The 14,798-nt window shown below is 39.3% G+C and overlaps 1 protein-coding gene across 10 annotated transcripts in view; it reads right to left on the bottom strand.

The window, feature by feature from the left end:
- DNAH6 (dynein axonemal heavy chain 6) overlaps nt 1–14,798 on the bottom strand; it is a 350,848-nt gene that overhangs the window by 14,534 nt on the left and 321,516 nt on the right. For 8 of the 10 annotated variants that reach the window (XM_055243630.2, XM_055243632.2, XM_063617550.1 and 5 more), the window contains 2 exons: nt 8,472–8,591; nt 7,273–7,394 (listed from right to left, as the gene is read on the bottom strand). In XM_055243630.2, coding sequence (XP_055099605.1) covers nt 7,273–7,394; nt 8,472–8,591 — 242 coding nt within the window. Of the gene's footprint in view, nt 1–7,272; nt 7,395–8,471; nt 8,592–8,742; nt 9,532–11,738; nt 13,981–14,798 lie in introns of those variants that run through there. The other 2 variants (XM_055243633.2, XM_063617552.1) reach the window with 2 other exon arrangements.

Raw genomic sequence — 14,798 nt, 5'->3', positions numbered from 1 at the left:
TGAGAACACAGTTTCAGGTCATTCTTTTATTCAATTAACTTTTTTTTTAAAATTAGAAAAATATGGCTTATTACAGAAAAATCTGAAGATAGAAAAATATAAAGAAAAAATATTCATGATACTTACTTTCCAGATATATTTACTTATAATGAAGTAATATTTAATTAAATAAACTATAGTTTACTTCAACTTGGACACTTTCTGTATATATGTGCATAAGGTTTGCAAAATTGAGCTAATAAATTAATGTAGTATTAATTCATTTTCAATATTATGAGTCTTCTAATATCACTGAAAAATCCTCATGAACCATGCTTTAAGTGACTATGTGATAATTTAAGTGACAATGTGATACTAATTATGGTATTAATGCACCATAATTAATATGAGTTACTTATCTATTTTTTGGAAATTTTTAGTTTTTTGATTTTATTAGACTTTTTTTTTTTTTTTGAGATGGAGTCTCACTCTGTTGCCCGGGCTGGAGTGCAGTGGTGTGATCTTGGCTTACTGCAACCTCTGCCTCCCAGGCTCAAGCGATTCTTCTGCCTCAGCCTCCAAGTAGCTGGGATTACAGGCACCCGTCACCACGCCTGGCTAATTTTTATAGTTTTAGTAGAGACAGGGTTTCACCATGTTGGCCAGGCTGGTTCCGAACTCCTGGCCTCAAGTGACTCACCTGGCTTGGCCTCCCAAAGTGCTGGGATTACAAGCGTGAACCACTGTGCCCAGCTGATCTTATTACGCTTCGGGAATAGAATATGTTTGTATGAATTTCATCCACCATTTTTGAAATTCTTTAAATGATAGATTAAGTAGAGGCAATATTTTAAAACTGGGTATTACCATATTAATTTCTAAAAACATTGTATCAATTTATATTTCCAACAATAGTGTATCATAAAGCCTGTCTTTCTATGTCTTTGCAAGAATTAATATTATTACTTAAACAAATGTTTCTAATTTAATAGATAAAATAGTTTCTCATTTTTTGCACTTCCTTAAGAATTTAAATCTTGAAAAATATGTTCATTGCTCATCTATATTACTCCTTTATGAATTATTCATAATGTTTTTTGCACATTTTTGATTTTTAGCATTTTATTATTTATTATTAATTTAAAAGATAATTCTATAATATAGAAAGCTAAATTTTCTGTTTTTTTGTTTCAAAAATGTTTTGATTTGCCACTTGTCTTAATTTTTTAAAAAACATTTTAGATTCAGAGGGTACATGTGCACATTTGTTACACGGATATATTGCATGGTGCTGAGGTTTGGGCTTCTATTGAACTTCATCACCCAAATAGTGAACATAGTATCTAACAGGTTGTTTTTCAACTCTTTTCTTCCTTCCTTTTCCCCCCTTTTGGAGTCCCCAGTGTCTATTGTTCCCATCTTTATGTCCATGTGTACCCAGTGTTTAGCTTCCACTTGTAATTCTTTTTTCTCATGTAAGTGAGAATATGCAGTATTTGGTTTTCTGTTTCTGCATTAATTCACTTTGGATAATGGCCTCCGCCTGCATCAATTTGCTGCAAAGAACATGATTTCATTCTTTTTTGTGGCTGTGTAGTATTCCTTGGTGTATATGTACCAGTTTTTCTTTGTCCAGCCCACTGTTGATGGGCACCTATGTTGATCCTATGTCTTTGCTATTGTGAATAGAACTGCAAGCATATGAGTGCATGTGTTTTTTTGGTAGAATGGTTTATTTTCCTTTGAGTTGATACCCAGTATGGGATTGCTGGGTTGAACATTACTTCTATTTTCAGTTTTTTGAGAAATCTCCAAACTGCTTTTCACAGGGGCTGAACTAATTTACAATCCCACCAACAGTGTATAAGCATTCTGTTTTCTCTATAACCTCACCAACATGTTATTTTTTGACTTTTTAATAATTGCCATTCTGGCTGGTGTGAGATGGTATCTCACTGTGGTTTTGATTTGCATTTCTCTGATGATTAGTGGTGCTGAGCATTATTTTCATGTTTGTTGGCTGCTTGTATTTTTTTTTTGAGACAAAGTTTCACTCTTGTTGCCCGGCCTGGAGTGCAATGGCATGATCTTGGCTCACTGCAACCTCTGCCTCCCAGGTTCAAGCGATTCTCCTGCCTCAACCTTCCAAGTAGCTGGGATTACAGGCATGCACCACCATGCCTGGCTAATTTTGTATTTTTAGTAGAGACAGGATTTCTCCATGTTGTTTAGGCTGGTCTCGAACTCCCGACCTCATATGATCTGCCTGCCTCAGCCTCCCAAAGTGCAGGGATTACAGGCGTGAGCCATCGCGCCTGGCCGTCTTTTTTTTTTTTTTTTGAGAAATGTCTGTTCATGTCCTTTGCCCTCTTTTAATGGGGCTGTTTGTTTTTTGCTTGTTGGTTTCTTAAGTTCCTTATAGATTTTGGATATTAGTCCTTTTGTCAGATGCATAGTTTGCACATAAACTTTCCCATTCTGTAGGTTGTCTGTTTACTCTATTGATAGTTTCTTTTGCTGGGCAGAAGCTCTTTAGTTTAATTAGGTCACAATTGTCAATTTTTGTTTTTGCTGCATATGCTTTTGAGGCCTTAGCCATAAATTATTTGCAAAGGCTAATATCCTGGTATTTCCTAGGTTTTCTTTGGTTATTGGTGGAATATTCTGTAGATGTCTATTAGGTCCAATTAGTCAAGTACTGAATTTAGGTCTAGAATTTCTTTGTTAGTTTTCTTCCTTGATGATCTGTCTAATGTTGTCAGGGGAGTGTTGAAGTCCCCCCACCCCCTGCTCCTCTGATTATTTTGTGGCTGTAAAAGTCTTTTCTTAGGTAGAAGTAATTATTTTATAAATCTGAGTGCTCCAATGTTGGGAGCATGTATATTTAGGATCATTAAATCTTCTTGAATTGAATTCCTTATCATTATATCATGCCCTCTTTGTCCTTTTTTATTGTTGTTTGTTTAGGGTCTGATTTCTCTGATACAAGAATAGCATCCTCTGCTCTTTTTTATTTTGTTTGCATGATAGATCTTTTCCCATCCCTTTACTTTGAGCCTATAGTTGTCATTACATGTGAGATGGGTCTCTTGAAGACAGCAGAAGGATGAGTCTTGTTTTTTAATTCAATTTGCCACTCTATGTCTTTTAAGTGGAATGTTTAGGTCATTTATGTTCAAGGTTAATGTTTATATGTGAGGTGTTGTTTTTGTTGTGGTGTTGTTGGCTAGTTGCTTTGTAGTCTCAATTGTGTAGTTGCTTTATGCAGTCTGTAGGCTATGTACTTACGTGTGATTTTGTGGTTACATGTATTGTTCTTTCATTTCTATGTTTAGGATTCCCTTAAGCATTTCTAGTAGAGCTGGTCTGCTGGTGCCAAATTCCCTCAGTGATTACTTGCTTGGGAAAGATTTTATTTGTGTTTTGTTTATAAGGCTTAGTTTGGCAGGATATGAAAGTCTTTGCTGGAATCCCTTCCCTTCCCTTTCTTTCTTTTTTTCTTTTCTTTTTTTTTTTTTTTTTTTCCAGAGCCTCACTCTGTCACCCAGGCTGGAGTGCAATGGCATGATCTCAGCTCACTGCAACCTCTGCCTCCTGGGTTCAAGCAATTCTCCTGTCTCAGCCTCCTGAGTAGCTGGGATTACAGGTGCACACCACCACGCCCAGCTAATTTTTTGTATTTTAGTAGAGACAGGGTTTCACCGTGTTGCCCAGGGTGGTCTGGAACTCCTCAGCTGAGGCGATCCACTTGCCTCAGCCTCTCAAAGTGTTAGGATTACAGGCATGAGCCACTGCGCCTGGCCCAGGAATTCCTTTTCTTTAAGAATGCTAAAAATGGGCCCCCAATCTCTTCTGGCTTCTAAGTTTTCTGCTGAGAGTCTGCTGTTATTCTGATAGGATTCCCCTTATAGGTAATATGGCCCTTTTCTCTAATGCCTTAAGATTTTTTCTTTGGTTTGACCTTGGAAAGTCTGATGACTATGTCTTAGGGATGGTCAGCTTATACAGTATCTTGCAGGAGTTCTCTGGATTTCTTGGATCTGCATGCCAACTTCTTTAGTGAGATTGGGGAAATATTCCTGGATTATATACTCAAATATGCTTTCCAGTTGCTTACTTTCTTTTCTTTCCAAGGAATGATAATAAATCGTAGATTTAGTCACTTTACATAATCCCATATTTCTCAGAGCCTTTACTCGTTTAAAAAAAAATTCTCTTTTCTTTAGTTTTTTCTGACTGGGTTGATTCAAAGGACCAATCTTTGAGCTCTGAAATTCATTCTTCTGCTTGGTGTAATCTGTTGTTAAGGCTTCCAGTTTCATTTTGATAGTCCTGTAGTGAGATTTTCAATTTCAGAAGCTCTGTTTGGTTCTTTCTTAATATAGCTGTATCATCTTTCAAACCTTGGATTATTTCTCTGGCTTCTTTGCATTGGATTTCAACTTTCTCTTGGATCTCATTGAGTTTCCTTGTCATACATATTCTGAATTCTGTATCTATTATTTCAGACATTTCAATCTGACTAGGATCCATTGCTAGGGAACTAGTGTGATTCTCTGGAGGTAACAAAGCACTCTGGCTTTTTGTATTACTGAAGTTCTTGTGTGGATTTCTTCTTATCTATCTGAAGGAATTGATGCCTCTTTATCTTTCTGAATTTGCTTGTTTGGATGGAGTTTTTTGACTTTTTATTCTTTTTTTTCCTGGAGGATATGACGGTGGTGTATGTTGTGTACAATCAATTGGCTTTGTTTCTGGGTGCTTTCAGAGGGGCAATGCTCTATATGGGTTCCTTGGTTACATATAGGTTTATGCAGTGTGTTTGACAGGCATTACTTGTAGCAATGTTATTTTTGTTTGGTATTGTAATTCAGGCTGTAGTCCTGGCTTAAAAGAGCCAGCACATAGGCTCTTAGTTGCAATAGCCCTCAGTGGGGGTGGAGGCACCAGAGAAGCATGCTCCTCCAACTCACAGTTACTTTCAGCAGGGGTGGGTCCAGTGGAGAATCACAGAAAAGCAGCTTACTGAAGTACACACACTTACCAGGCCCCAACAGGAAGGGCTCCATGGGAATGTGGGTGATGGTGGAAAATGAGAGATGCTCCCTCTTTAAGTCCATTCCTAGGCCTTGGTGGTGACTCTTTTAGTGGCTGGCGTCACCCCCATTTCCTTTGTCCCAAGTGGGGCTCTGGTGGAGTGCGCTCCCTCCTTTCTTAGGGGTGGTTTGCACCAAGGACTGTCTCTAGAAGACCCCTTACTCCTTAGGTAACTGCCCATCCCCTGTGCTTGCCAAAGGTAGAGTGAGTTGTGGAGTATGTCTGCAGGTGGTTTGGTGATGCAGTTGTTCAAAGGTGGAGGCTCCCTGGACAGGGTAGTGGCACTGCCAGTGTACAACCAATATGGCACTTGCTGCCTAGGTTTCCCAGCCCAGCGGATGGTTGTGGGGCCTGCCCAGCTCATGCTCCCTGACCTGGTGGGTCTCCCTCCAGTCTCTGCCCAAGTAGCAGGCCCAACCAGCTAGGCTTGTCCCAAGCCATTTTTGTCCAGATCACTGAGCCAGCCCAGGCATTCTGGGCTATGGAACTCCATAAGGGAAAAGTGGTGGCTGTTAGGCCATGCTCATCCTGGAAAAAGAGGGGTGGGCTGGGTGCAGTGGCTCAGGCCTGTAATCCCAGCACTTTGGGAGGCCGAGGCAGGTGGATCGCCTGATGTCAGGAGTTCGAGACCAGCCTGGTCAACATGGTGAAACCCTGTCTCTACTAAAAATACAAAAATTAGCTGGGCATGGTAACAGGCACCTGTAATCCCAGCTACTTGGGAGGCTGAGGCAGGAGAACTGCTCAAATCCAGGAGATGGAGGTTGCAGTGAGCTGAGATCGCGCCACTGCACTCTAGCCTGAATGACAGAGCGAGACTCCGTCTCAAAAAAAAAAAAAAAAAAAGAAAAAGAAAAAGAGAAAAAGAAAAAAAGAGGAGTGACCAGCTCCCTTGCTGGCATACAAACCTATGCCATACTCTTCTTTGTGTTCCCCTAGTCGAGCTCAGGCCACAGATATCAACTTGATATCCCTGGGTGGTGTGCTTGAGTCCTGGGGAGTTGGGACCAGAACTGTGGATTTTTCCCCTGGCCCCTAGGGGTCAAGCACTGGCTGTGATGGGGGTGGTGAACTACTCCTGGGCTGCCAATAAAACACTCAGGCAGGGCCGTGCAGGCTGTACTGTGGGCACTCTCCCACAGGAGATGCCTCAGAGGTGGTCTTGGGAGGGGCCAGCAGGCAAAGGGGTGCATGGAATAGATGCACTTTGGGCCTGTAGCAATGGTGGTGGGGCCTGTCTTGAGGCATGAGCACGCCCAGGCCCTGATCTTTCCTGGCCTGGCAGATAGCAGGAGCTGCAGCCACTCAGTGTAACATGGAGAGCTTTGGGGGATGAGTGTCTGTGGTAGTGTTATCCTGCAGCTGTACAGCACAGCAAAGCCTTCTGGGCTGTGTGTGGGTTCAAATTGTGCCTCTGCTTATTCTTTGGGCTGCTCTGCCTGCCAGTCCAAAGGTCTGTGGGGGGTCACAAGAACTCCTGTGTCTAGGATCTCAGAGGTCCATGGCAGGAATGTGGTGCCCTGGGGTTCCTTCACTGACTCCTTCTTTAGGTCCAGTCCAAGTACAGGGGTTGGTTCTGGTGCCTGGTGACTCTGAGTAGGCCTAGGTCATGGGAGAGCTTCGAGTACATGCTGAAGAGCTTGGACTACCCTTAGGTAATGGTGCAGCATCACAAGGTCTTACACAGAGGAGTAAAACAACCCAGTTTGCTCTGGGTTATGATCTGGCACTGTGACCATGCTTTTAATAAACAGTGTTTTAATTTATCTGCTTTGGACATTTGTCACTGTATTTTTATAATTGAATCATGTATGGATCCACAGACCTTTGTGTAATATGACACAAATGTGCCCAGCCTGGTAGAAGAAGGGCAAAGGGAGAGGGCTATATTATTATTGAAATCCTCATGTAATTGTTGGACTGTGATCAGGTAGATTATGGACGGAGTACGCAGAAGGCCTGGAGATGGAGGGGCTTGGCCAGTGACAGGGAAAATGCATGATGGTCTTAGGATTCTGCGAAGGACCCAGAGGTAACAGGCTAAATTGGAACCAAATGTTGAAGTCAAGGTGAAACAATTATTTTATTTGTTTATTTAGGAAGGTTATAATTTCCAGAGTGAGTGAGGGTGATTACTGATGTTTTGAGTTTACATACACAACATTAATATGTATTTTAAGATGAAAGGCCACATACCTGGAAGACTAGATTGGCATTTTCATGCATTCCAAAAATTTCTGGGTCATCGATCAACGGCAGATCTTCAATGTAGTCCTTAAACTCTTGTAGGCTGTCAGCCATGGGTGCAAAATAGATGCCTGTTATTAAAAACACAGAAGACAAATTTGTCTCAAATAGACTGGCTTTGTACTGCCAAGTTTAATTTTTCTTTGCGTGGTGCAGATGGTGGCTGCAATCAGCTGGCTCATGTAGAAAGGGGGACTGTTTTTCCTAAGCTTTCATGCTTTCATTGCTGTGTCTAGTTTTGTTACCTTTTCTTCAGGCCTTGAGAATCTCATTACTGTCCTAATTTTTCAGATGCCTTCTCCAGAGCATTTAAAGATGCAGAGAATCCAGGGATATGCTGCTGAAAGGTGTAACTCATTAAGGGCTTAAATTTATGTTTGTGTTAGAGATTGCTTTCATATTTGTTTGATAAACAACAACAGCCCTCTCTAATTCCCCAAACTAAAAGCTACATTGAAATCTAAGGGTTATTCAACTATCTATAGTGATTGCAGGATATACAGTTGAATCTTATCAGCTCTGACTGATGCTCAATGGTAGGAGCTTTTATGAGCTTGTACTAATCAAGTTGCTCCTTCCAAGGGAATCAACATTCAGGACAAATAATCTGTTTGCTGTCTGACTCATAATGAGCTATCTCCAACTCACAGATCTGGTTTTTACTCAACTTGCTGTAATAGACATTTTCTTTTCTTTTTTTTAAACTTTTATTTAGTAGTAATAATAATATTTACTATGATTTAGAGACTGGGTCTTGTTATGTTGTCCAGACTGGATTTGAACTCCTGAGCTCAAATGATTCTCCTACCTCAACCTCCTGAGTATCTGGGACCACAGACATGTGCCACTATGTCTGGATGTTTCATTTGATTACATTCAAAATATACTAGAACATAACATTGAAAACAAATTTAGACACAGTGCAATAAACTTTAAAATCGAAGTAATTCAAAGTAGTTACCATGCACTATGTATCTCTGTGATCCTACTATCAAACCAGCCCTGAAGGTGGCCAAGCATGGGGATAGGGTGTGGCTATAACAGGGTTGTGGAGACCCGACACAGACAGCCCCTGGATGGGAAACTGGGAGATGCTGTCAACATCTTCTTGGGAAAGGCCTTTTCTGTAGTATTGAAAAGTCATTCACCTGACTCAGAGTATTTATAATCTTCTTCTAATGTTTCAGGAGAAAAAAATCTTTTCAAGATAGTACGAAGGCATCTTTGATCCCAGCTGTCTGTGACTCTACCACCGTAAGTAATTTCACCTGAAAAGAAATTTATATTTTGAAATTATTGCTGTTTTTAAAAAATTGATAGGCATATCTAATTTTAAAATTTTAATATTTATTTATATACACATTTATTTGGTACTGAAAATGGAAAGCACACAACAGAATTTCCTTCCACCACCCCCTTCAAAGATAATAGAAGTCAATTTTTGAAAAGTAAAAAAAATCTACTATATGTACTCTACTCTCATTATTTTGCTGTTTTAGTTTTCAGAGACTAAAGCCACCGAGCTCTATTTACATATTTCTTTTTTGTTTTTGTTCTTGTGCTTTGAAATATTGATTTTGAGTCTTATCATTGATTGCAGTATTCTAAAACATACACACTTTCCATCAAACAGTGCTTCTTTCGGAGCCAATGAGTAAAATGGAATCAAGTATTTGTAGCAAGGCATTCAACTTCTATACATTCCTTATTAATTATTGCTATCAGGGTAAGGAGGAAAGATAGATTCAAAGCAAAAGGGACAACTCACTTCACAGTAATTATAAGGAATTATAACTGATTGGTATCCCATCTCTCTTTCCACAGAGAAGCTACTTTCCATGTGCCCCACTCTCATCCCAAAATTACGTGTAGCAAGGAAGCAGACTGGAATCTATTGCTGATATAATTTCTTTAAAATTCCAGATCCATTGCTACAATCCACCATTCACCACTGTAGTGTTCCTGGAAGGATTTCACCTGTGATACCAACATTGTCAACTTCTGAATCCTCCAACTGTTGATCCACTCTCATCTCTATTTCTTCCATCCTGTCAGGAAGAAAAAATTGTTTTTTCTTTCTCTTTCAAGCTGAGATGGTTGGTTGGTTGAGAGAAAGTATTTCAGTCTTTGGAATCTCAATAATTTATTTCTTCCAAGACAGCAATGTCTTTATCTGCATATCCTGTAGAGATGCCTGTCTTCCCTCTCCTGTTGGAGTGACTCTTGTCAGTCTTGTTGGATAAGCCACTCAGGGAAAGGGGAAGGGAAGTAGGTAGCAGGGCTAATGGCTAAGTTGCTGAATCCCTGTATTGGCAATTCTAAGAGGTAAAAAGGAGATGTTCTATAGCTTCCTAGGAGTATTCTTTAGCGACCCTCTGGGAAATCTTGGAACATAAAGTTGGGTTAAATCTCTGTCGTGGGTCCATGTAATATGGTCTGACTCGAAGCTCCTCTTGGGTCCTTGGCGCTGGAAAATAAAGCTCTGGTTTCTCCAATTGCACGATGATGTCAGGGGAAGAAGGGTGTCCTAACATACATTATTCTAAAATAAGTTTCTAACTAAAATATCTGCATTTTGACAAGCAGCACAAAAGTGTTTTCCTTACAAATCAGCAGATTTTGTGCTTCTCCATCCAGATTTGACTCTATCCTTTTTCTTGGGTCAAACTGAGTAAACAAGGAACTCTGTCATTTTGACTCAGGGTAGATGACTCATAGCTCACTTTCAAGAAAGAGTCTTCTGGCTTTGGTCTTCTTAGAAGAGGCACCGTGTGTGTGTGTGCACGCCCGTGTGTGTGTACGTGTGTGCATGCTTGTGTGTGTGTGTGGTAGTGTCCACCATCCATGCCACCGCCTGGTCTGGTCCCAGCATCATGGTTCCTGTGGGTACCATTGCAGAACCCAACATAGTGGCTTCCCCTTTCCCTTCCTTTCCCATCTCTGTGGGCTGGCTTGGGGATGGTCCAATAAAAACTGGAGAGGCCTGAGGTCTGACTTTGTCTTTGCCAACTTTGAGCTCAGATCTACCCCCAATACCACTCCTCGATGTATGTATTGCTGTAACATACACTATAAAATCTGAAGGTCCTCCTCCAATCCCAAACACCTTCCAGTATTTAAAGCCTCCTAAATATTTCTCTGTTTATTCTCTCCTGTCTAGTTTTCCCATGGGTATTGCTATATCTCCTTGTTCAATCCCTCATTTTGCTTTTATTATAGCTTTGTGAATTGTTGCACCTCTTCCTAACCTAAAAGACCATAATTGCTAACCCATATTTGTAAGTTAGAGCAAAATTTATTAGCAAGACACATAGGCCTTTCAGGATATGCCCCCGGCTTACCTTTTTTAGTGTTGTTGAAGACACAACTGCCCTCCATACGCACTTCCTCTTTTGGAGCTACTAACTGTTTCTCTAGTAGTGCCATGTCCCACACACTCTTGGCCTCCCCTCACCCCCGCACCTTTATTGAGGTATAACTGGTATCCAAAAAACTGCACATAATTAATGTATACAACCTGGAGAATTTTGACATATGTATATACTTATGTTGCTATCTCCACAATCCATATGGTAAACATATCCATGACCTCCAACAATTTCTTCGTGCCACCCACTTTTTTATTGTGGTTAGAATACTTAACATGAAATCTACTCTCTTGATAAATTAAATTACAAAACACCTTATGATTAACTGTAAGTGCTATATTGTACAACAGATCTCTGTAACTTACTCATCTTGTATAACTATAATTTTATACTTACTGAACAACAACTCCCCATTTTCCTCCTCCTTCTATCCTGTGATACCCACCATTCTCTTGTCTACTTCTAGACTTTTGACTATTATAGAGGCCTCACATAAGAGGAATCATGCAGTATTTGTCCTTCTGTGACTAACTTATTTCACTTAACATAATGTCAGTCAGGTCCATCCATGTTGTCACAAATGGTAGGATTTCTTTCTCTTTTAAGGATAAATATTATTCCATTGTATATATATACTATACTCCCTGTATCCATTTATATGTTGATGGACATTTGGGTTGTTTCCATATTTTGGCTACTACGAATGATTCATTATCTCCATCAGCTTTTGGTAGGCAGAGACTATGTCATCTTTGATATCCAGCATCTATCATAATAGTACTAATGAATATTTTCTGAATTAATCCAGAAACGAATGCCTAAAAAAACTCACCATTAGCAAGTATCGTCACCTGGATATAGCATTGTCTTTTTACTCCTATCTTTTTTAAAAAGCCAGTTTCAATGAGATATAATTTAAAAAACCATAAAATTCACATAAAACATATATAAAAGAATATATATTGAAAATATATCTATTCTTATATATATAATTATATATATATATATAAATTCATTAACTTTTGGTAAATTTACAGAGTTGTCCAACCATCATTGCAATCTAATTTTAGAACATTTTCATTTCCCCCCAAAAGAAATCTTGTGTCCATTTGCAGTCAGTCCTCATGTCTACTCCCTCTCCTATGAAACCACTGAACTACTTTCCATCTCTATAGACTTGACTCATCTGGAAATTTCATATACATAGAATTGTACTTGTGGGCTTTTGTGTCTGGCTTCTTTTACTTAGCATAATGTTTTTGGGATTTATTTATGTTGTTGCATGTATCAGTACTTTATTCCTTTTTATGGTGGACTAATATTCTATTTATGGATATGCCATATTTTACTTAGCCATTCACCAGTTAATGGACATTTTTGGCCATTATGAACAATGCTGTTATGAACATTTGTGTACAAGTTTTGTTTCTGTGTGTTTTTTTTTGTTTGTTTGTTTGTTTTTGAGATGGAGTTTCACTCTCTCGCCCAGGCTGGAGTGCAGTGGTGTGATCTCGGCTCACTGCAACATCCGCTTTCTGGTTTCAAGTGATTCTCCTGCCCCAGCCTCCTAAGTAGCTGGGATGACAGGTGTGCACTACCACACCCAGCTAATTTTTGTATTTTTAGTAGAGATAGGGTTTCACCATGTTGGCCAGGCTGGTCTCGAACTCCTGACCTCATGATTCACCCACCTGGGCCTCCCAAAGTGCTGGGATTACAGGCGTGAGCCACTGCGCCTGGCCTTGTGTACAAGTTTTTGTGAGGACATATGTTTTAATTTTTTCTAAGTACATATCTAGGAGTAGAATTGCTAAGTCATATGGCAACTTTATTTAAAATTTTTTTCAAAGCAGCAGGACAATTTTACATTGCCACCAGCAGGTATGAGGGTTCCAATTTTCTCATATGTTCACCTGCATTAGTTATTGTCTTTTAAAATTATAGTAATCCTAGTAGGTGTGAAGGGGCATTTCATTAGAGATTTAACTTTCATTTCCCTCATGACAAATTGAGCATCTTCTCATGTGCTTACTGGGCATTTGTATGTCCTTTTTGGTGAAATGTCTATTCAAATAAAATCTTCAACCATTTTAATATTGAGTTATTTTTCTTATTGTTGAGTTGTAAGAGGTTTTTATATACTTTGGATACAAGCCCTTACCAGATATATGATTTGCGAATATTTTCTCTCAGTTGGTGTCTGCCTTTTCACTTTCTTGATGGTGTGTGTTGAAGTGTAAAAGTTTTAGATGTTGATGAAGTCCAATTTATTTTTTCTTTTTTGTGTCATATCTCGGAAGTCAGTGACTAACCCCAAATCACAATTTACTCCAAAGCTTTCTTCTAAGAGATTTACCTTTATCTGTTAATTGTAGGTCTGTCACCCATTTTGAATTAATTTTTGTGTATGGTATAAGGGTCCAAATTTATCCTTTTGTAGCGGACACCCAATTGCCCCAGCATCATGTTGAAAAGACTATCCTTCCCCCATTGAATTGCCTTGGCACCTTTGTTGAAAATCAGTGGTCATAAATATAAAGGTCATTTCTGGATTCTCAATTCTGTTCCATTGATTTGTAAGCCTATTCTTTTTAAAAAAATATATGTTATTTCTCAACACAAGGTCCATCAATTCAAGACATTTTTGTAAGCAATGATACCAGCCATTCAGTCCATCCCCAAAGAACTGATGGTCCTGGGAGTTTAACCATGTCAATGCAGTCTTTTTTTATATTAACCAAAGAAAATGGGTGCCCTTTAACAAAGTTTTAATATTAGGAAGCACAGAAGTCAGAGGGAGCCAAATTAGGTCTGTAAAGTGAATACCTAATGATTTCCCATAAAAACTCTTGCAAAAGTGCTCTAGTTTGATGAGAGGCCTGAATAGCATTGTTGGAGTGGAGAAGGACTCTCTGGTGAAGAGTTCTTAGGCATTTTCCTGCTAAAGCTTTGGCTAACTTTTTAAAAATACTCTCATAATAAGCAGATGTTATCATTCTTTGGCCCTCCAGAAAGTCAAGAAGCAAAATGCCTTGAGCATTCCAAAAAACTGTTGCCATGAGCTTTGTTCTTGACTAGTCTGCTTTTGCTTTGACTGGACCACTTCCATCCCTTGGTAGCCATTGCTTTGATTGTGCTTTGTTTTCAGGATTGTACTGGTAAAGCCATGTTCCATCTCCTGTTATAATTCTTCAAAGAAATGCTTCAGGATCTTGACTGCACTTGCTTAAACTTCCATTGAAAGCTTTGCTCTTGTCTGCCTCTGATCTGGATGTAAGAGTTTTGGCACCTATGGAGTGGAAAGTTTGCTCAACTTTAATTTTCAGTCAAAATTGTGTAAAATGAACCTATTGAGATGTCTATGGTGTTGGCTGTTAATTGTTGGTGTGCTTCAGTGAGGGCATGAACAAGATTAATTTTTTCTTTGCAAATTGATGTGGATGGCCTGATGCTGTGGGCTTCATCTTCAACACTGTCTTGGCCCTTCTTAAAAGTAGTTATCCATTTATAAACTGCTACTGATTTGTTTGGGGCACTGTCCTTATAAACTTTTTGTAAAGTGTCAATATTTCGCCATTCTTCCACACAAGCTTCACTGTAAATTTGATGCTTGTTCTGCTTCAATTTTAGCAGAATTGATGTTACCCTAGCAAGAGCTCCTTGCAAATTGATGTCTTATCCTTCTTAGTGCCTCAAACTAGGTCCAGAAATGGAATTTTCAACACAGATTGAAGATCCAAATTTGTAAGAACTGGAACACCTCTCTTAATTTTCCCATAAAAGCAGTCTTATTTACAGCAATACTTTGGGATGTTTGCTGCTGAGATGTCCTGTTTCCTTCAGCGCAAATTTTTGACAGCTCTGAGACTCTTCTGACCAAGACTAGGTGCTGGCCTGGAGGGAACAGTGGATGGGTGCCACATAAAAAGAAATCGACCTGATAAAGGCTCTGCTCCCTTCATGCCAGAAACAAAAAATGTGATAAAGCTGTGGTCACCACTGCCAAGTCAAAATCTATGTCTATTCTTATGCCAGTGCCACAATGACTTGTTATAATTTTGCAGTAAGTTTTGAAATTGGGAAATGTTACTCTTTTGACTTCATTCT

Source organism: Symphalangus syndactylus, chromosome 14 (assembly GCF_028878055.3).
Source record: "Symphalangus syndactylus isolate Jambi chromosome 14, NHGRI_mSymSyn1-v2.1_pri, whole genome shotgun sequence".
NCBI lineage: Eukaryota > Metazoa > Chordata > Mammalia > Primates > Hylobatidae > Symphalangus > Symphalangus syndactylus.
Note: the sequence above shows the minus strand (reverse complement) of the source record. Positions and strands in the feature narration are given on the sequence as shown.